The following is a 22,594-nucleotide window of genomic DNA, read 5'->3' as shown; positions in this document are numbered from 1 at the left end:
CCTCCCAGCATGTGTTCCTGCATCTTAGTAAAATGTTCTTCCTCTGTGGCTTCCCAAGGCTTTGAGTGTGGAGTGAGCCTTGTGTATAGAAGGGGCTTCCTTTGCATTTAGTGAATGAATGAATGAGTGAACAACAACTTGAGTGGGCTTCGGAAGCCCCCTGGAGGGCTTGTGTGAACGCCGATTGCTGTGTCCCATCCCTCCCTCCCCGCTGCCCTGCAGTTTCTCACTCAGCGGGTCTGAGGTGGGGCCTGAGAATCTGCATTTATAACTCCCAGGTAATAGGGAAACTGCTTGAGCAGACACCACGCTTCGGGTACCACTGATGTCAACTTTATCATGGCTTCACTTCCTTTTGATTCTGACTGTTACCTACTTCCATCTCACTCTTTCTGCCTTTGATTGAAATTCCCTGCCTGCAAACCTTTCCAAACAAGTTATCCAGTTCAGAGTTTCTCCCAACTTAAATCTTTCATATTTAATAGAACCATATTCTCTTTCATGTTCACTTTTATTTAAATCAATTTACTATTTGGTACAAATATACCAAGAAAGGACATTATCTGTCATTACCATAAACAGAAAATCAGCATTGCTTACTATAAATAGGGGGCCAACATTAAAGACACAATAATCAAAACATTTTTTAAACTGTTCATCTCAGTATACTGCTTGAAATTATCTCACATACCACAGTAAGTATATGTAACCCACTTTGAGAAATATTGATGACAAAGGAAGTCAGGCCTAAAGAGGTTTGTTTGTTTGTTTGTTTGTTTGTTTTTTGAAAAGAATACAAATAAGTTCCAGAGTAATGGAAATAATAGCATCTCAGCATTTCCTGCTGCTGACTTTGAACAGCAGACATCAGAATCCATTTTGAGACCACTGATACCAAATGTCTATGTTCTACAGGGCCTCAGACTTGCCGTAGTAGGAACCTATTGGACTGGCATTTCTGTGTGATAAGAGGGCTGAATTCAACTCAACCAATAAAGTCATCCTAATTTGCATTTTCATAACCCACCCTTCCATTCCCCAAGTGTGACTTTCATTTTTAGGACAGAGTTATTCAGTCAATGGATTTGCAGTCCCTTTAAAGGGATATTTATCACCCTTGAAGAATCTTATTGCCAAATCTTAATAGTCTTTCTTATAACAAAGGCTCAAAATCACTATCAAGATTAAGAGGTGGAGCTTGAATGAGCTTCGCTGGAGCATCTCATGATAAAATAGATTAAAGTCTTAAAATGGACAACCCGTTGTGGTAAAGTCAAACAAATGTGCAAAAAATCTATGTTTTCTGCAGGCTGTGTGTATACTGTGGGTGACCCCAGAGGGCAAATGATACAATTGCGAGTTAAACCACTTGGATTCTCCATCAGGCTCCGCTGGGTGACCTTGAGGGAGGTACAGAAATTCTCCGAATCTTAATTAACTCCATTTGTAAAATGGTGCCAGTAATAACGGGGAAGAATTGCCAGCCTCAGAGACTTGGGGCAAAGGTTACATGGGGAAGTTTATGTAAAGTGCTTCCTCTGGGTTCTGGCTCAGAGAAAATGAATGAAATACTGCTATTTGTGTGAGGGTCCCTAAGACCACCTCCAATGTCAGTGACCCCCCAGGGGGATTCACAGGACTCAAGATATAGTCATACACATCAGTTCAGTTCAGTCTCTCAGTCGTGTCCGACTCTTGGCGACCCCATGGACTGCAGCACGCCAGGCCTCCCTGTCCATCACCAACTCTCAGAGCTTGCTCAAACTCATGTCCATTGAGTCGGTGATGTCATCCAACCATTTCATCCTCTGTCGTCCCCTTCTCCTCCTGCCTCATACACATGACTAGGACTTATTCCAGGGAAAAGATCAGAACAAAGTCACAAAAGGAAAAAATGCCTGGGGAGAAGTCAGCAAAACCAAGCATAGGAGTCCTCCTCCAGTGGAGTCGTGAGAAGAGCGTTCCTCCCACAAGGAAGTATGAGGGTACAAGTGACATCTTCCAGCCAGGGAGACTCACGAGAGACTGGTGCCCTGAGTTAGTACTGGGTGCTGGTCCCCTGGGATCCTTCAGCCTGACATGTAGCCAAACTCCAGGCACCCAGAAGGATGTGGTTTAGCATAAACTACACTGATTGTGCAAATAGCTTTGGCACAGTGAGGCACTCTAATCACTTAAGATGGTGGAAACTCCCCTGAAATCCAAATTCCCAGATGCCAGCTGAGGGCCAGTCTGGCAAGCAGGGCCATTCCAAAGCTACATGCTCAGATCTGCCAAGTTAACTGTTCAGCAACATAGCCTATAGGAGTGGTGTTAGTTGCTCAGAAGTGTCCAACTCTTTGCAACCCCAAGGACTGTAGCCCACCAGGCTCCTCTGTCCATGGGATTCTCCAGGCAAGACTACTAGAGTGGATTGCCATTCCCTTCTCCAGAGTATCTTCCTGACCCAGGGATCAAACCCGGGTCTTCTGCATTGCAGGCAGATTCTTTACCCTCTGAGCTACAGGAAAGTCCTAGCCCATAAGACCTCACCTAACTCTCTGGCTTTCTCCACTGGGCTGCCTTCTAGACGCCTTGGCCTCCCTTCCAGCTGCCCTGGCCTTCTTACCATCACAGATTTTTCCTTTTTTTTTTTTTTTTTTTTTTTTTATTATTATAGGAACTTTCAAATATCCCTGTGCCAAGCCTTCCCTTTGTGCTTCCTGCTGCCTCCATGTCAAATGATCTTCCCCCAGCTCCGTGAGACAGAATCCTTATTATTCTCATCAGAGATGCTTTCCCAATCGTCCCCTACTGTCCTTCAGCCCACCCCCTCGTTCAGCTTTCATTTCTCGATAGGATTTATCACTCCGAAATGATCCTCTGTTTATTTCTCAGTCGTTCATTAGTATCTCCTATGCTAGAGTTACGTTCCACGAAGGCAGAAAACACTTTCCATCCTGTATACTTTCTTTCTCCAGTGTCTAGTAGAGGACTGGCAAGTAGGAAGTGATCAATTAACATTTGTCACCCAGATACTGAGAATTATTGTGAAATAGTTCATCATTCTTGTCCCAAAGAATAATCTAAACCCCTACATCTTATTTACTAATTTACAGTATTTTCTTTGGATTTTGAAAAAAAGGTTTTTTTTTTTTTTTTTATAAGATATTGAACTTAGCAGAAAATTCACCCAACTAATATTGTGAAAAGGCTGAGTGCCTCTGAGCTTTTCAAATTCCATCTTTCCACAATTAAATCTTCTCTGCAGGAGCCTAATTAAAAAAAAAAAAAGACTGGTTCATGGGCGGCTGCTTAAGAAGTTCAAGGCTTTGTTGACACTCAGAGTAATTGTGGGGTGCCTCTGTTTCCAGCTTTTTGGCCTGGCTCTCTCCGTAGTTCTCCGGTTTTGTGATGACTATTGCAGGTGGGGAGTGTGATGAGCCCCTTCCGGCCCACTGCTTACCCTTCCACGCCTTGCCTTCTGCCCAGTTCCCCTGCCCTCCCGTTTCCAAGGCATTCGCCCGGGGGTCTGCAGACGTTAGGCTTTGGGAGACATCGGGTCCCTGTCACCGCCACTCAGCTCTGCCACTGTAGTGTGGAAGCACCCGTGACAGTAAGGATGAGCCTGTCTGTGTTCAAATGCAGCTTTACTGGCAAAACCAGGGAGCAGGAGCAGGCCGGGCTGGGCCTGTCACTCCTGCTTTGACAATCAGTGCTTTGGCCGTGCGGGGACTGGGGCAGGCGCTCAGAAGGAGAGAGGAGAGGATGCTTCTGTGGCCTGCAGTGTCCCTCCGCTGGGGTCACAGTAGAGCCGCCTCGTGCGGCTCTCTTTCCTGGGTCTGGAGGCCGGCTCCTCCCCTAGACCTGCAGGCTTAGATGAGATAAATGTGCCCCGCGCTTACTGGGTTGCTTCTCTGTGCCCTGTGTTCCTTCTACCCAACCCTGCCCATCCTTCTGCTAGTTCCTATAGCTTTCTCTCCTCAAATGGCTCAGTTTGAGTTTGATGTCAGTTTGCTTCTGGGTCTAGGCTACCTGGGACTGAGGCGTTTCCTGGGATACAGGATATTTGGGGCTAAATCCCAAACAGTCCCAGGGAGACCAGGGCCGTAGCTGAGACCCAGGTCTCTCTCCTCCTAGCCCGTTCCCACTGCCTTAGTTCTGGCCCTCAGCTCTCCCGTGTGGGTGCTGGCCTTGCTGGCTCTTTAATAGATCAATTGTTCAGATGGGGCCTGTGATTGTGCACCTCTCTGCTCAAGCTTATTTGCCCTTCAAATAAAGTCTGTACCTGATGTCTGACTGTCTAGACAGACTCGAGCGTAGTCTCCCAGCCTAATCTAGAGGCGCTTCATGTGATCACATTTTATACTATATAAAATTTTTTGAAGAAGATCACCTCTCCTCCAGATTTTTCTTCTGGGGAGATATACTATTTTTCCATTAGAAGACTCAGACGTACTTTGAAAGAGCAGTAGGATTAGCAGAAACTTTGACTATTGCATTAATCTAGCTTGAGTTGAAAATATCCCAAGGGCTGGCTCATGAAATTTCAGGCAATTGAACTTCTGGACTCAAATAGACATGAGAAAAAATGTATATACTGTCCTTTTAAAACTATTTCAGCTCAGAGTTTTTTTTTTTTTTTCTTTCTCAGTTTAAAACCAAATGAATGTTTGTTTGTTGGAAAGAAGAGGCTGGTTCATTCACATCTAAATTTAATGCAGTAATAATAATGAGGGGATTTGTGATTTCAGTTCAGTTCAGTTCATTCGCTCAGTCGTGTCCGACTCTCTGTGACCCCATGGACTGCAGCACGCCAGGCTTCCCTGTCCATCACCAACTCCCAGAGCTTGCTCAAACTCATGTCCATTGAGTCAATGATGCCACCCAACCATCTCGTCCTCTGTCATCCCCTTCTCCTCCTGCCTTCAATCTTTCCCAGCATCAGTGTCTTGTCCAGTGAGTCAGTTCTTTGCATCGGGTACCAAAGTATTGGGGTTTCAGCTTCAGCATCAGTCCTTCCAAAGAATATTCAGGACTGATTTCCTTTAGGATGGACTTAGTGCATTTGTGACTTAGTGCATTTGTATCTAGATGTGCTTTTTTTGTTTGTTTTTAATGAGAAGCAGGTTGAGTCTTCCTGCTTGTTACAGAGATCAGAGAGGAGGGGGATCATTTGATATTGCAAGAAGCAGAGGGAAGGAATATCTTCAGTTTTTGAAGACCACCAGTAAGCCACTTTTATTCCTCTAAAATGTCTGTGCCTTTGAACAAGCCTGCTAAGAGGAAGGGCCTGGCACTCTGAGAAACACGAACTTGAGTAATGGGCCAGGCTGACTCAGCTCTCCAGAATACAGGGGACAGTAAATATGGAAGAAGTTCTGAGGGGAGAATACTTGAGATTCTTTTATGGTGGTTGTAGTTTCATTGAAACACAGATGAGTTCTCTGCAATGCATTCAAGGAGACCCCTCTTAGGAATATTAGTGGATAAAGAATGAAAACTTAGGTGCTTGGGGAGGCCAGAAAGGTAATGGAAAAGAATGAAGAGCCCTGGGCATAAGAAAAATCTATATAAGACACAAATGCAAACCAAAATTCACTTTCAAATTTAATTTAGGAAAACTAAGAGCACAACTGGGATAATAAAAGACAGATGTTATTTGTTGTGGGGACAGATAAAGAGAGGCACGGATGGTGATAATTTGGAGATGAAGTTCTGCCCCTCAGGGTCTTGATCATGTGTGGAGTGTTGTTCTGTTTGACTCCAATCCCAGTGCTGTCTCAATCCCAGGTATTTAGTGAAAATCCTTGTGATTTCCGTGTGAACTAAAGGCCATCTAACAGATTTAGTGGCCATATGGAGCCTGCTGGCCATCATAATTTCCACCCTCTCTGCTCAAGCCTGTTTGTCCTTGGAACAGAGTCTGTAGCTGATGTTTGAGTATCTCGGGAGACACTAGTGTGGCTGCCTCCTCTGCGTTCTGAACATTAGTATGATACTACAGACAAACTTTCAAGGTCAAATTGATTATTCTCCAGCTTAGCAAAGCAGGAGCTCCCTAATTATGTCAGAAGGCAGGATTATCTCTGATCATTTGAGCTAGGACTCTGGATAAAACATCAAAAGCAATATTTAAATAACACACAGTCACGAATCAAGGATTCATTGCATTTTCTCTTACTGTAAAAGCAAATTAGGGTGGGCCATTTTGCTCCATTAGTGAGGGTGTTCCAGGACATTTTAATTCATGTGTAATGTAACCCCATCCTGGATTATGAAATGTCGTCCTGGGAAGGAGGGAAGCTCTCCTAGGTGTCACGGCGGTTCATACTCATACAGGCCCTGCAGAAGTCCAGGCAAGTTCTTGGCCCAAATGCTCCAGGATTAGGAGCTGGCACACCCAGGACTGGGTAGGAGCCGCTCGGCTCAGAGGAGCCAACTGTACATGTGTGTCTTCCCAACTCTGCGTCTAGTGACTTCACACTGGTTGCTTGAAACTAGCCATAATGGGAGTATTTATACCATGGAAACTCGCAAGTGTGACAAATGAAGGCATTTCTTTCTTGGAGAACTGGTTGTTCGACACTCGTCAGATTTTTCCTGGGTGTTCCTTGTAGCTGGAAGGTCTCCCTCTATTTTTTTTCTCCCTTGAAACCTGAGACCACATTGTGTTCCCCTTGGAGATAATATTACTATCTTGCTTGCTACTCTGGAAATATAAAGCAGAAAATGTTACTTCTTAAAATAGTTTCTGGTTTCTATCTTCTCAAGAATTGTTGTCTTTAAAAATAAAGTTGTTTTCAAAGACTTTAGGAGTTTTTAATCATCAAGAATTTGTTCATGTCTCCATCTCGAGACGTTTGAGTCCGTCTGAGTAATTTGTAGCAGCGCTGAAGAGGCTTGTCCTCCCCGCTGACCATCTTCTGTTTCAAAGTGAAGGGCACACAGGTAAAACTGTCTAGGACAGTGGTTTCTCTGGGGACCTTATTCCTACCCTCCAACATTGAGTTTTGTCCTTTTTTTTTTTTTTTTTTTTTTTTTTGAGTTTTTCAACTAGATTACGTGCTCCATTCTTACACTTTTAATTGTGTTTTACAAGTACGTATTCACATACCAACCACTCCTATTGTGCTCCATGTTCCTAAACAGGAGGGGGCTTGTCTTACTAATTGTTGCCTATCTTGGCCACCAATACATAATAGGCACTCAATAAATGCTACTTACATCAAAGCATGAATTTCAGAGTATGGTTAATTGGCATGTAAATACAGTCTTTGTAACTCCTTCTAATCCAAGCAAGGAAAATTTGGAGAACTTTGTCCTTTAGCATGTACATTAATTCGGCAGTTAGATTTTAAAGAAAGATGCATATGACACTTTTTTTTGCTGAGGGCGGGTAGGAGGTGCTCTCCTTAACACAATCATTCCCTTGACTTTAACACCAATTTTTGCTAGGTCTACTTCTCTCCTTCTGAAACTTTTCAAAGCAAGAAACTTTAGCAGTGAAAAACAATTTAACAAGATAGACATTTAGTTCAATAGAAGAATTTTCCTGGTGTGAAAAAATAAATTACAAAAAGGACTTTGCCTCTGAAATATAATTAATAAAAACCTTCCGGTATGATGACAAATCTGACATCTTGTCTAATATCTGGCAGAGAAGAAAGTGTCGAGAGCTGCACGGTTAGAATAAAATGTTCCACTTCACAGCACGGCCAGGCAGGATCTAATCATTATTTCTGAGCAAGAAAAGGTCATAGTTGGTTGTTAAACTGACACAACAGGCCTGGATATGTAACTATGGACCATCAGTGGGCTCTCCATTCAGGTTTTCCTGATTTCACAGGTAAATATTTTCAGGAATGTGGGTGATTGTGGAATGACACCCAAAATGGGTATTTTTGCTTTAAAAAAACAAACAAACAAACAAACTTCAAGTTTAATTGATAAAATTATAAGCTATTTAAAGAGTACACATGGTGATTTGACACATGTATACATTGGGAAGGATTCCCCTCATCTAGTCAGTTAATATATCCACCATCTCAACAATTTATCCCTTCCTTTTGTGTGTGTGTCTGTGTGTGAAGACATCTGAGTTCCACCCTCACAGTAGACCTACACCACTACCATCAAGCAAAGTCACCTCCGACCTTATTCATCTTGTGTCTGAAAGTTGGTATCCTTTTGCCAGTCTCTCTGTTTTCCCCACATTCAAGCCTCTCTCAACTACTTTCTGACTCTCTGATTCTATGGGTTTGATTCCGTTTTTTTTTTTTTTTTTTAAGTGTCCACATGTATGTGGCGTGTGTGTGTGTTTGTGTGTGTTAGCCACTCGGTCGTGTCCAATTCTTTGCTACCCCATGGACTATAGCCCACCAGGCTCCTCTGTCCATGGAATTCTCCAGACAAGAATACTGGAGTGGGTTGCCATTATGCTAAGTAAGCTAAGCCAGACAGAGAAAGACATGCTGCATGGTGTATGTGATATACCTTGTGTAGTATGTTTTTCTGCCTGACTTATTTTCACTTAGCATAATGCCCTCACTGAAGCCCTAGGGCTTCCCAGGTGGCACTGGTGGTAAAGAACCCAGCTGCCAACGCGGGAGACATAAGAGATTCGGGTTCAATCCCTGGGTCAGGAAGGTCCCTTGGAGAAGGAAATGGCAACCCAATCCAGTGTTCTTGCTTGGAGAATCCCATGGACAGAGGAGCCTGGCAGGTTACAAAGAGTCGGACACAACTGAAGCGACTTAGCATAGAAATGCCCTCAAGTTCCATCCATGTTGTCAAAAATGGCAGGATTTCTTTCTTTGTTTCTCATAACAGAATAATAGCCATGAGTAAATTATAAATATTTATATAACGGTATTAAATATGCAACTTTCCTTCCGTTATATAAGTTATTCGTGGGTGGTAGGAGGCTGAAAATGGTTCCCTGGTTCCCAGGTTCTACTTCTCAGAACATGTGACCATTACCTGGATTTCTCAGGCGAGCCTGATGTAATCACAACTGTCCTTATAAAAGGTATGTGGGAGGAGTTGGAAACAGAAGGCAATATGCTGATGGAAAAAGAGAGAGGCAGAAAGAGATGAGATGATGCTACGCTCCCAGCTCTGAAGGTGGAGGGAGAGGCCGTGAGCTAAAGGATATGCACGGCCCATGCGAGCTAGAGGCAGAAAGGACACAGGATCCTGCTGAAGGGACGCAGCCTGTGGACCCGTGTTAGATTTCTGATGCCCAGAACTGAACAATAACAGAATATGTTTAAGCCCCGAAGATAGCTTCCCCATGGTGGCTCAGCGGTAAACACTCTGCCTGCCATTGCAGGAGATGTGGGTTTGATCCCTGGGTCAGGAACATCCCCTGGAGAAGGGAATGACAATCCACTCCAGTATTCTTGCCTGGGAAATCCCGTGGGGAGAGAAGCCTGATGGTCTACAGTCTGTGGGGTCCCTAGAGTTGGACAGGACTTAGTGACTAAACCACAAGGCACTAAGATGGTAGTAATTTGTTACAGCAGCAATATGGGCCTTGTCTTATTTTGGGCTCGCCTGAGAGCCTAAGACAAAGGACTAGGTACAGGTAGCTTCCTTCGGCAGGATGCAGGCGTGAGTGGCAGGGGAGGGATGCAGGGAAGGAGAGAGAGCCAGTGTATCGAGGATCATTGATGTCACTGCTGCGGACCGTGAGGTCTCAGCCCACCGGCCCCTCTGGGTGGCACACAAATGCCTCTCAGAGGACTAGGTCTGGAATGAGGTAGGTTGGGGCACTTAACCAGCTGCGCTTTCCAGCATCGAGACCAACACTGGAGGTTGTCCTGGGAACCTTCCCTCCTGTGACTTTCCCAGCTCCGCTTGATCTCACTGTAACCTGTAGCAGAGCAGCAAGCCCCCGGGCAGAATTTGAAAAGGTTGTGGGTACTCTGCAGGGCAAGGCCTTGCTCTTGGGAACTGTAGTGACTGGGATCGGAGGCTGGCCACGGTGATGGATTCAGGTCCTGATCTATTGAGCTGTCTCCTCGAATCCCAGACCTCTTCCTTTAGAAAGCCTCCTTTGTTATCTCCATGGAATTAGGGTTTTTTGTGTAGCCCAAAAAAGTGTTTCAGTCCTGGCAATGGCAGATATTTCATATTTGCTCCACTGAATTTCCTAGGGCTGTTAAGGCTCACCTGAGATTATCTCACACTAAGAGTCCTTTATCAACTTAGGGGCTGCAGGTCTTAATTGATGTTTGGCTGCACTAATTTTATTACCAAAATTTCATAGACAGACACATATACCATCGATTCTAGGGCAGGTACAGCCTCTAGTTTCTACTAAGAGCCAACAAACCAAGTCTTCCTAATTTTGCATTAAGTAACATTTTTACAAAACACTATTTTTTGTTTTAAAAATTTCCAACTGTCTAATTGATTAATCCTGGAATCTTAAGAGTGAAAAAGTAATTCCATTCAGACAAAAACTGTGACTTTATTGAGTGAATTCTTTCTGGCTCTGTTTTAGCCAGACTCAAGGACACATACCTGGTGAATTCAGTCCTATTTTAGGTGGCAAAATACTTTCAAATAATCTTGAAAACAATACAGAGCTTGTTATCCCTGGGAAATTGCTCCCTGTCTCTTCAACTGGCATGCCCTAGTGCATTTACCAAATCCCTGCATGGAACACTCTCTCTTATACTTTGCACTTGAAAACTGTCAATCTTCTTTCCAATATGGCCTTATTTGTGACATGGTCCCGTTTCCTATTCTCATCTAAAGAGCATGTTTTTCCTTATTCTGTATTTTCATAGTACTTAATACATATTCCTTTATATTAATACAAATAATAACAATAGGTGGCACGTTGCACCTGTTATGTGGAGTAGGAAATGGCAAACCACTTCAATATTCTTACCTGGAAAATTCCTTGGACAGAGGAGCCTGGCAAACTACAGTCCAAGGGGCTGCAAAGAGTCGGACATGACTGAGCACAGCACAGCACAGCACCTATTATAATCCTGTCCCTCTCTTCAACCTTTTGATTTATGTTAACTCATCAAACCCTCTAGTGACTGTATGCATGGGTGGTGGTATACTCATTTAGAGAAAACAGAGAGGCTGTTCAAGGTTAAGTAACTTGCCAGAAGTCAGAGAAATGGTCACATAGGCAGAATTCAGGCTCAGATTAGTTTTGGCTTGTTGTCCCACGTTTTTCCAGATATACACAGCTTCCCTTTTAATAATTTGAGGAAAAGATACTGAGTAGCATTTAATTAGAAATGAGGTCTAGAATGCTAGTTTCAAATTGTATATGAGGCAACAGCAGGACTTGCCAAACTGGAAGCATTCTCCCCTTTTATCTTCCCAAGAATCTCAAAATCATTGCTCAGCATCTTACATTAATGGCCAAGAAGGTGGCAGGTGTTCTGGGTCTGGAGGCTGTAAAGCAGCAGGAATATTTCAAGGAGGTCAGACTCAGGGAGGATGTAGATAGCATGAACTGACACTCACAGTGAACACATCACTATATGCATGTGAGTGTGCACATGTGTGTGTGTGTGTGTGTGTGTGTGTGTGTGTGTGTCTTTGAAGCACTTCTTTTCTCTGTGCTATTCCTGTAGGCAGTGTGCCTTTATAAACCTTTCCAGGACTCAGGGTTTTTGGTCCCTGGCAGGATAAAGAATCAGTCAAATACATTGCTGTAACACTTTTATACCCTGCAAGTCAGAGATAGTAGCCTTTCTTCCCCGCCAATCTAAGCCCCTCCAAACTGATTCCAGTAGAGCGACTTTGACAAGAGTAAACCAGAGGTGTTTTGTGGCGAGGATAAAGTAACTGTCCATCTACCCTAATAGCAAAAAGCAAGCGCGTCAGTGAAAGGAAAACAACAAGGGGCCAGGAGACACTAGCGGGTTCACTTGGAAAATAGCATTTAGAAGCTGACTTAAGAGAGGATGAGATCTGAGGTTGTTCACAGCCTGATGAGATAATTATTTGTGGCAGTATGTTTCTCTCCTTTTATTTATGGCCACTTTTGAATACAGTTGTGTTAAGCTTTTCTTCAGTTCTGCTGTTTCTCCCTGGCCTCTGGGACAGTCCATGATGCTATGGCAGAGAAAACCCTCTGCCCTGCGCCCCCAAGTCTAGTGTGTCATCAGCCAAGTGTTGCTGTAACAAACAACCCGGAATCTTGGAGACCACACTTGCATGTGGGGTCTCCTTGCTGGGCAGCTGTCCCAGGTGCTCGTCCTCTACACAGTGACGGATTCCTGGGTCCTTCCTGCTGGATGATTCCGCCACCCTGGGAGTCCTTCCTTCCTGTTGTCCCAGGTGGGTAAGAGAGGGCATCTCAGGGGCCAGGACTAGTGGCGAAAATCCTTCCACCCTCTTTTTGTGGTCAGTGCTTCGTCACGTGACCAAAAGCACTGCAGTAGTGCCAGGAGCACATAGCTGTGGGTACCATGATGAAAAATAACTGGAGAGTCATAACAAGGAGAGTTCTTTGCTTGGAAAGCGTATTTCCTGAGTCTAGAGTGGGGGTTGCAAACTCCAACGCCTAGAGGGCCAGACAAAGGTGTGAGTTCGGAGCAGAGGCAGAGGGAGTGCTGCAGGCAAGGGCCGCTCAGAGCGAAGCGCTCGATATAACATGATAATTTAGCTTCTATGACAGACCGCTCTGGCTGAACTAACCACATCTGCTGGCCCGATCCATCCCATCTGCTGCCAGTTGGCAACCTGCAGTCTAGGGCAGAAAAAAAAAAAAATCATTTTTCTGAAAGCAAAGTCTAAAGTTGGCTATGCTCTTGAATCAGCACCTGTCAGGACAAACATAAACTCTTTCTTTTTGAAAGAGAAGGCTCTGAACAGCAGCACAGAAATGGAAGCTAAAAAGAGAGGCAGGCATCGAGAGTGTGCTGTCAGAATTCGCTATCCACCTGTAAGCTTAAGGCAGTGGCTCTTGCCATAAAGGACAGGGCCCCGAGCTGTCATTTTCAAGGATGGTCAGTTCAGTTCAGTTCAGTCGCTCAGTCGTGTCCGACTCTTTGTGACCCCATGAACTGCAGCACGCTAGGCCTCCCTGTCCATCACCAACTCCCAGAGTCTACCCAAACCCATGTCTTTTGAGTCAGTGATGCCATCCAGCCATCTCATCCTCTATTGTCCCCTTCTCCTCCTGCCCCCAATCCCTCCCACCATCAGGGTCTTTTCCAATGAGTCAAGGATGCTTGATGTCCTGCAAAAGCAGCACAGCTCAGCCCACAACGGGCCCTGTGTTCTTGCTGGGCAGCTGACCCCGAGTGCACATTCCCTCCTGCTCTTCTATCTGAGTCAGGTCCCTGCTGTTTCCCTCTGATATTTCCAAGCACAGTCTATCCATTGAACAATTTTACAGCAGCAGTGAAGTAGTATTTTGATGATATTTGTCAGTGTCTCATCCTGGGGAATATCGGTGAATCATATGTCTTGGTCTAAACATGATGTAGAAAAATGATAATAATAATAATGATAGAAAGCATTTATTGAGCAACTACTATGTGCCCAGTACCATGGAAGTCTCTTTATAATAATTGACTCACTTAATCTTCATAATAGCCTGTAAGATACTGTCCTCCTTTTCTGTCTGAGGAAACTGAGACACACAGGGTTACAACTGGTAACTGGCTTCTGGTAAACTGGAATTGTACAGAACCAGTGTGGTTCTGCCCTGTGTTTGTAGTCTGTCTGAGCATAAATCTGCTTTCATTAGCAGGCTAATAGTAATTTTCACATAATAGAAATCCTTTGGTTATCATAAAATGTGATCATTGCTGAGCTTTCAAAGGTGTGTCGGTTGCCTGTTGTATTTGAGGTGCCAGCTAATGCATAAATGAACAGAGGAGCCATATAGGAAGACCATTACTGCCCGGACATCACAAATACATTTGGAATGTTGCTCATAGCATGTGTTCTGGAAATGTTAAAGTGCGTATGGGGAAAAACATGTCCAGATAGCCTATTTAAAATAGTGACACCTGATGATATTGGAGAAGGGGCTGCCTACTTACGGAGAACTGTCCAAGTTGGTGTTGTTCAGTCGCTCTGTTGTGTCTGACTCTTTGTGACCCTATGGACTGCAGCACACCAGGCCTACCTGTCCATCACCATCTCACAGAGATTGCTCAAATTATGTCCCTTGAGTCAGTGATGCCATCTAACCATCTCATCCTCTGCTGTCCCCTTCTCCTCCTGCCTCCATCTTTCCCAGCATCAGGGTCCTTTCTAACGAGTCAGATCTTCACATCAGGTGGCCAAAGTATTGGAGCTTCCGCATCAGTTCTTCCAATGAATATTCAGGATTGATTCCCTTTAGTATTGACTGGTTTGAACTCCTTGTAGTCCAAGGGATTCTCTAGAGTCTTCTCCAGCACCACAGTTCAAAAGCATTAATTCTTCAGCACTCAGCCTTCTTTATGGTCCAACTCTCACAGCCGTGCATGACTATTGGAAAAACCATAGCTTTGACTATACAGACCTTTGTTGGCAAAGTAATATCTCTGCTTTTTAATGTCTGAGTGCTCATCTTAAACCACTGAGGGATATTCCACCACCAAACTCAATGCTATTGAAATTGAAGACATGTAAGTTGACAGCCAAATACTATTTACAGCCAAATCTGCTAAAAATTCAAGTGAAGTGAAGTGAAGTGAAAGTCTCTCAGTCGTGTCCAACTCTTTGTGACCTCATGGACTATACAATCCATGGAATTCTCCAGGCCAGAACACTGGAGTGGGTAGCCTTTCCCTCAAGGGGCAATAGCAGTAGCTACCACATTCTAACACTACTGCCCAGTCAGACGTTCAACTTTTGCAGAGCATTAAATTAGTCTGGATTCTTTTGAAAATGTGGTCTTGTCATTTCAGAGATCTGTTACATGAAACCCAGAGAGGCATAAAGGAATTCACGTGAAAGCAAAGTATGTGTTAGTTAAAAAGATTCCTCTGGCTCCTTTATATTTACCCAGCTAATTCAGACCCATCTTTGAGATCAAAGCAAAAATGTTCCTTCTGTGGGTTTGCTTTCTTTAATTCCTCTAAATGATGTTAGACTCCCTGGCTCCCAGCTTGTCCATGCTCCCGAAGAGACCCGTGATTTCCTTTCACATTAGATTTTAATTTTAGTTAATCAATTAATTAATGATTTGTTAATGCCTGTCACCTTTTGTAGTCTATAATAACAGCACTCTTGACTGCCTATCCTATGCTGCTGCTGCTGCTAAGTCGCTTCAGTCGTGTCCGACTCTGTGCGACCCCACGGACTGCAGCCCACCAGGCTCCCATCCCTGGGATTCTCCAGGCAGGAGCACTGGCGTGGGTGCCGTCGCCTCCTCCGGCTTATCCTATGCAGCACTGTTCTAATTGCTTTATATGCATCATTCATTCCATTGGACCCACAAGGCCATTGTCATCGCACATCTTATTTTTTCATGTTTACCTACATGAGAAAACTGAGGCCAGAGTCATGGGAAAAATGCCAAGTCGCACAGTCAGTAAAGGGCAAAGCCAAGAATGAACCAAGTCAAATGACTCTGGAGTTCATGCTTTTAACAACTGTGTTACGGGGCTTCTCTCTAAGCTCCAGGACAACACCTAGCCAAGTGCTCACTGAATCCCAGGAGTTTAACAATTGTTTGGGAGCAAGTGAATGGATGGACACAAGGAGGAGGAAGTGAGTGAATTATTTGGTTCTAACCCTGCTAAGTCACTCTTGCCCAGGAGAGTGCTGTGTGTTCATATTACCAAGCACTTAACCTGAAGCTTGACTGCTGGATGGAGTGATCCAAGAATCTGCAAAAACAAAACTGAGCCTCTGAGAGTTCTCGCACCACTCCCACCCTCCCTGAGGGCCTGCAGTTGGAAAGGGCTTATTTTCCCTTTGTGGTTCCAGAGGAATCCTGAATAGAATCTGCCAAGAAGCCAGGACAGAGACTGAGCCACAGACAGACAAACACCAGGAATGCCACTCACCTGCACTTTCAGTCGGTCCTGGATGCTTAGCTCAGCATCTCTGGAGAAATGTCATCTACCTTAGCTTCTCTGGGATGACTGGTTTCCTGGTCTGAGATTTGAGGGAAGAATTAGCTGATTAAAAGGTTAATATATAATTGTAGGCACACAGTGCCTGGGGAAGACCCTCGACCATTTGATGTTTAACTGAATTAACGTTCGCCAGTTATAGATTTTCTGCTTGTAAAATTGCCAATGAATGATTCTGAGTCCTGAATCTGCATTTTCTGTGTGTACCACTTGGGATGTCAGTGTTACAATTGTCTCAGAAGCAACCTACCCAGACCCTGCTCTCAAGGCAACAGAAAGATTTACACACAGAAGTGCTCAGATATGGGACTACAACATCCTTCCCCCTTTGATTTTTAGAAGGGTGATGTCGGTCAGGGTGGTCACTCTCCCATTTCAATTCCTCTGGTGTTTCTCAGGCCAGCCACACTGTGAACCCTGGGAGATTGATTCTTGCTCTCGTTCATTGGGTTCAGTGCATTTCAGAGAGCTGATATTTAGAGAGAGGCCCTGGTTCTACAGCTTCCAACCTTTCGCATACTCCTTTGAGTTCGCTGGTGGGGACAATAATGAGTTTTCAACAGCCTGTATACAGTGGTTAAGAGTTTCCATCGTGGTATCAAAGTTTAGTTTCCCAAGAAGCAGACACTGAGTCAAAGACTTGAGTGCAAGCAGTCTTATTTGGAGGGTGACGTCAGAAAAATAGCAACAAGGGATGAGAAAATGAGCCAAGGAGAAGACATCTGATGTATGATGAGCTATCAAGCCAGATACCACCATGGACAATTGGTGCTCAGGCAGAACAGTTGCCTCTCAACTCTCTCACCTGAGGGTGAACACGCAGCAGTTCTCATGGTTGTGGTGATGGTTTGGGGATGTGAGTTTCTAAACACTGCCTGCTGGCACCAGACTCAGATAAAGCAGCATCCCACAGGTTTCAGAGAAATATTCCAGACAAAGGCTTGCCTGAAGGATGGGAGCAGAGCTCTGTCAAAATCAGAGTGCACTTAAACCTGGATTCAGATCCTGGCTCCACCCATCCTAGCTGTGTGATTTGAAGTAACTGTTAACCTCTAGAATGTTGGGGGGCTTCCCTGGTGGCTCAGATGGTAAAGAACCCGCCTGCAGAGCAGGAGTTCAGTTCAGTTCAGTCGCTCAGTTATGTCCGACTCTTTGCGACCCCATGAATCACAGCACGCCAGGCCTCCCTGTCCATCACCAACTCCCGGAGTTCACCCAGACTCACGTCCATTGAGTCAGTGATGCATCCAGCCATCTCATCCTCTTTCGTCCCCTTCTCCTCCTGCCCCCAATCCCTCCCAGCATCAGAGTCTTTTCCAATGAGTCAACTCTTCGCATCAGGTGGCCAAAGTAACCCAGGTTCAATCCCTGGATTGGGTAGATCCCCTAGAGAGGAGCATGGCTACCTACTTGCATTCTTGCCTGGAGAATTCCATGGACAGAGGAGCCTGGTGTGCTACAGTCCACGGGGTTGCAGAGTCGGACATGACTAAGCACACACAGAATGTTGGGCCCCTTGTCGGTTAAGTGTGTTTTATTACATGCTAAGTACATCACAGTGCTGCTGTGGAGACGAGTTGTCACTTAACTTTTGTGTTTCAAATCATATAACCTGAATTTTTGACTTCTGCGTGAAATGCCCTAAGAATTTGCAAAGACAAAGCTGAGACTTCAGAAGCAATGATAACATTTTAGTTGCCTAGTAGTGAAACTAACTAAAGCAAAAAGAAAGGGGTGAAATTAATTTTAATAGTGACTCTATTTAGTCCAATCTGTAAAATAGCATATTAGCATGTAATCTATATACAAGTCATTAATTATACATTTTACTTTATTTTTGTTTTCGGCATTTAGTCTTCGAAATTCCACCAGTACTTTCTGCTGACACTTTCAGCACGGCTACGTTCCAGGTGCTCAGAATCCATGGGTGGCTCGTGGCCACCAAGTTGCACTGGGAAGTTCGAGGGCCCTTGAGTTCTTGTTAGAAGTAACTTCCAGTGGAATAGTTCTGCTTTCCTCCTCTTCATCGGTGACAAGGATCCTTTGCATCTATGAAAGTGAAGTTGGTTTTCGCTCAGGCATCATATGAAATTGACAGTTTCTGTAATGAAATTTCACACATGGAAAACCATGGTGAGATTCTAAGCAGGTGTAAAAATCTGACGAAGTTATTTCTTTAACTGCAACTTAATGGAAACTGCAGCAGCTGTTCCCATTTGCGTGTTTTCCAAGTCTCATTGCCAAAATGAATGGTTGGCAGCCATAGGAGAAGTATCAACTTACCTCTTCATTTGAGAAATGAAATTAAAACCTCAGCTCATTTCTAAAAGTCACAGATTTGGTAAAAAGTTAGCAGGGCAAACATATAAGCTGCGTTAAAATATTGATGGCTTTGGTTTTCTCAGGTGCTGCTGCTAACATCTGCAGAAGATTTGGACTGCACTCCTGGATTTCAGCAGAAAGTGTTCCATATCGATCAGCCAGCTGAATTCATTGAGGACCAGGCGATTTTAAACTGTAAGCGACATCACTTGATGGTGATTTTGGTCTATTCACTGATGTTTAAGAATGTCCCTCAGTATACAGTATTCCCTAAGCTAAGAGTTTTCTGATCATTTTTATTATGTCACTGTTTGACCCAGGGTGGAAAGTCTTGAATTAGGGCTTTGTCAGCTTAGAGGTGAATCGAGTGGTGTGTGTCTCTTTGTCACATTTGATCACCAGTGAGCATTTCCTGACTGCTCCCAGGAAAGGGGACCACTAGCCCCCACCATGAGTATTGACCTATGCGAAGGAAATGAAACGGAATGCCCCGTTTTCTTTGGGAAGATCCTGAGAACAGACCATTGCCTTCCTGTGGATTGCTGTTCTACCTGGATTTCTCATACGTAGCACTGGATAAAAATAACATCCAGAGCAGAAGGTTAGCTTCTAGGAGTTTTTAGGCATAGGAATTTAAACTCTTAAGACTAATAAGATGGTTTTCTGAAAGATTCAAAACCTCTACTGGCTATTTTGTGGATTAAGCTCAAATCCCCCCAAATTACAATTGATTTCCTTAAAATATGCTACCCTCAGATCTGTGGTTATAATATCTTCCTCTTTTTAATGCCGACATTATATTGTTTTATCTTTATGAGGGCATGGAGTGCATTGCCAGATGCAAAACAAGCATGGTTTTGTTTTAGCACAATGAATTTAAAATTGATGGTAGACAAATAACCATTTAATTGCAGGCTCTTGAGCACCATTCTATAACATTTGGGAGTGAAGGATATAAAAACGGTGGTTTAGTTTGGTCAGATGCTCTGTGACCCTTTAGGGAAGATAACTGTACACTTGCCCTGTGGCCCCAGGTTTGCCTTCCAGGCTGACTGTGTTCCTTCACTCCTGCGCTGTGTGGCGAGCGTGTTTAAACGAAAGGGACAGAACGTTCAGCCGGCTCAACTGGACTGTTCTGTGAGGCTGGAACACGTTTTAAGGGTTGAAAGGAACACGGTAATGAAGATGCAGTGTTGAGGATCAAGGGAGCCCTGCACGGTGAAGCCCATGTGTGTCTTGATGCAATTACGCCAGTGAAATCATTTTAGTAATTAGGGTCTATAATGACGAGGTGCAGGACCGGCACAGTGAGTGAATTCCAACATGTGGTTTCATTGTTAATCTGATCCCTGATGTACTCCTGGGTCGGGCCATCAGGAACTCTCCTTTGTCTTTTGATTCTTCTATTTATCAGAATCAATATATTTTAAATGGAACTTGGCTTCGGAGAACCATTTTTTCTGGCTCTCCTCTCCTCTCATCTGCTTCATCTCCCTCTCTTCTCTCTCTCTCCTTTCTCTTTTTTTTCCAAGTGATCATCCCAAATGGCATCTATATTAACATGTGTGGAAATGTGAAGCCACCCTAAGTATGGGAATTAATAGAGTTGGTATGCAAAGCAGGCCCATAAATGTGATTGCTTCTGTAATCTTCACGACACCAAACAGCTTTTAATTTACCTCTGAGAAGCTGGAAACAATCATACTTTGGGGGATCTTTTTAATTTAAACTAGACCATCCTGTACATTCCAATATTACAGTTTTGTGTGTGTCTGTGTAGGTTTTTTTATTTTTTTTAATCCTCTAGGTAATTTAGTGGGTTATGGTTGTTGATTCTATGTAAGCTAGTAAAAGTGAAACGGAACTGGGTTGATTATCAATGACAGCACATTCAGTAAAAGTCGGTGATTTGAGGATATTTAAAAATTTATATGTGATTTTGTAAGTGAATTGTTGGATCAGCAAAATTTGACCAGCCCCCTCCCCTGTCAATGAAACTGTGGGCCTATATGTATTACTAGGGGAGAAAATGGACAAACAGATGTGGGCTGCTACTTTTCAGTCTATCTCAAAACAGCGAGCATAGGTTGTCATAGATACTGTGAATAAAGTTAATTGTGCCTAAATAAAGAAGAAAGTTTCCACGGAGCTGAAAATGCCTACTGACTACTGTTCGGGAAAATCTGGATTTCCAGAAGTAATAACAATGTATTTTTCTCTGTTCAACATGCAGGAGGAAATAAAAAGTCCAAAACTTTGAACAGACCTTTTCCCCAAGCAACCAACATTTTACATCTCCCTGCTTCCCTTCTGATTCTTAGTTCCTTCATGCATTTCTCTGTGGTCCAACGAAGACCTTTTCTCTCTCTGAAAAATGTGATTAGCCAAAAAGCCAGTGAGTGGTGCATTCTCTCAGAATGAAGACCATATGGTCACAAGGCTAACATCTGGAGGAAAACTGGGAAGAATCAAACAGAATCAGTGGTTTAAGCATACTTAGATGTGTGAGGTCACTGCCAAGATCCTGGAAATGGTTAGGGATCATTCAGTAACGTGTAAATATAAGCTGATGATCTAGGTAAAAATAGAGGTTACAAGAAACCAGGTTAGTAACATGACCTTGAACTCCTCCTATGACACTGACACTTTCAATTTTTCTTTTTGTCTCTGTAATATTTTACAAGAGCTTTGGCTTCCAATCATCATGAACTTTTCTCTTGCAGGAAGTGTAAAATACAACATAATCAATCAATTGATGTCCACACATTTCACCACTCTATAAACTTGCCTGAAAGTGTTGTGTCTTTGCCTGGCAGTCATAGAATATCTGCTCACACCCCAGACTTAGATTCAACCAATTCTGTGTTCAGCGTTCAGCACCTTCCAGTAAATGTTTATTCTGTCCACGACTTCCTGCTGTCTATGTTCAGACAGTAATATTTCCTTTTATCTTTTTTCATCTTTCTTCTCAATTCTCAAAGACTTATCTTTTTCTGTTTTAACTGTTACTAATGGTCACCTCCTCTCCTTTTATTTCCATAATATTTTATTCACTGCTCACTCCGATACCTCTTTCCTTCAGTTGTTCTAAAGCCTTTTATTTTCCTCACATCCAAATAACTCTTTATTCTGCTCTCCTTTCCAGTAACTAGACTTGCTTTCGTCTTTAAAGGGCCATTTTTCAACAAGCTTCTAGGATCAAAACGTGGCATCCCACTATTTCTTCTAATGTAACCAAGGGAGCTTTATCACTGTATCTTTCACAGTGTGATGCAAAGCCCCCAACTTAGCAGCACTTGGCTTCATCTAGGCTTGAAAGGTGAGCTGGGAAGATGTGGTGATTCTCATTTTCTGTGAGAAGTACAAGAAGAAAGGGGAAGACAGTTTAAAAGGCAGAAACTCAGAAAGGAGACATCCGCTCATGATCTTTGGACTCAGGGAGGGCTCTGTCTGAGGTCTGCAGGTTGCAGGCGGTCCTTAGAGGCCTCCAAGACCCAGAATTATCTTAAACTGGTTGATGAGGTTGTTTCTCCTGCAATGTGAAAATCATGCGATTCTGGTAGCCACTATCTTGGTACCACGAGATTTGGGTAGTAACCCCGGTTACAGTCTCCCAGGCTCCAGAAGAAGAGTTGGCCTGGAAAACTGACCAGCCAACCAGCTGATGTGGACCAAGACCAAGTGATAAGGCCCTGACTATCTTGTGTCCTGAAAAAATTACAGAACGAAACACTCTGTCCTGCTCTAATCAGCTCAGACAGACCTTCCTGGCACCAGGGAGGGATCTGTTTGCTAGGGGAACCATAGCTGGCCTCTCTCTGGGTAACTCTCCTTTATGGAGCTGCCTTCCACGCAGGAACTCGAGGACGCAAGCTGCTTCCTACTTGGTCCTGCCATATTTGGCCAAGTCATCAAGCTGGCAGAGAGGGGGACAAGGAGAAGGGTGGAGAAGGCACCACGGATGTTTAGCCACTGGAGCTCAAAAGGGACATGTATTGTTTCTGTTCACACTCTTGGCCAGACCTAATCACAGAGCCAAGCTAACTGCAAGAGAGGCTGGACAGCACAGAGGAACTCAGTGCAGGCGTGAACTCACCATCTCTACACAGATCCTAACACAGCCAAGTGACCCCAACCAAAAAGAGACTCCTGAAAGAGACGAAAGGAGACCACAAAGGAGGCCGCTGTTTCTGACTAACTCGGGTCAACATGGGGATGAGACAAAGACGGTC

The 22,594-nt window shown here is 43.9% G+C and overlaps 1 protein-coding gene across 1 annotated transcript in view; it reads left to right on the top strand.

The window, feature by feature from the left end:
• The window catches only part of CDH13 (cadherin 13), a 1,011,871-nt gene that overhangs the window by 194,484 nt on the left and 794,793 nt on the right, over positions 1-22,594 (top strand). The window contains exon 2 of the mRNA XM_070388650.1: positions 18,446-18,557. Coding sequence (XP_070244751.1) covers positions 18,446-18,557 — 112 coding nt within the window. The remainder of the gene's footprint in view (positions 1-18,445; positions 18,558-22,594) is intronic.

The sequence above is a fragment of the Bos mutus genome, chromosome 18, assembly GCF_027580195.1.
Source record: "Bos mutus isolate GX-2022 chromosome 18, NWIPB_WYAK_1.1, whole genome shotgun sequence".
Classification (NCBI taxonomy): Eukaryota; Metazoa; Chordata; class Mammalia; order Artiodactyla; family Bovidae; genus Bos; species Bos mutus.
This window is presented reverse-complemented; position numbering and strand designations above follow the sequence as displayed.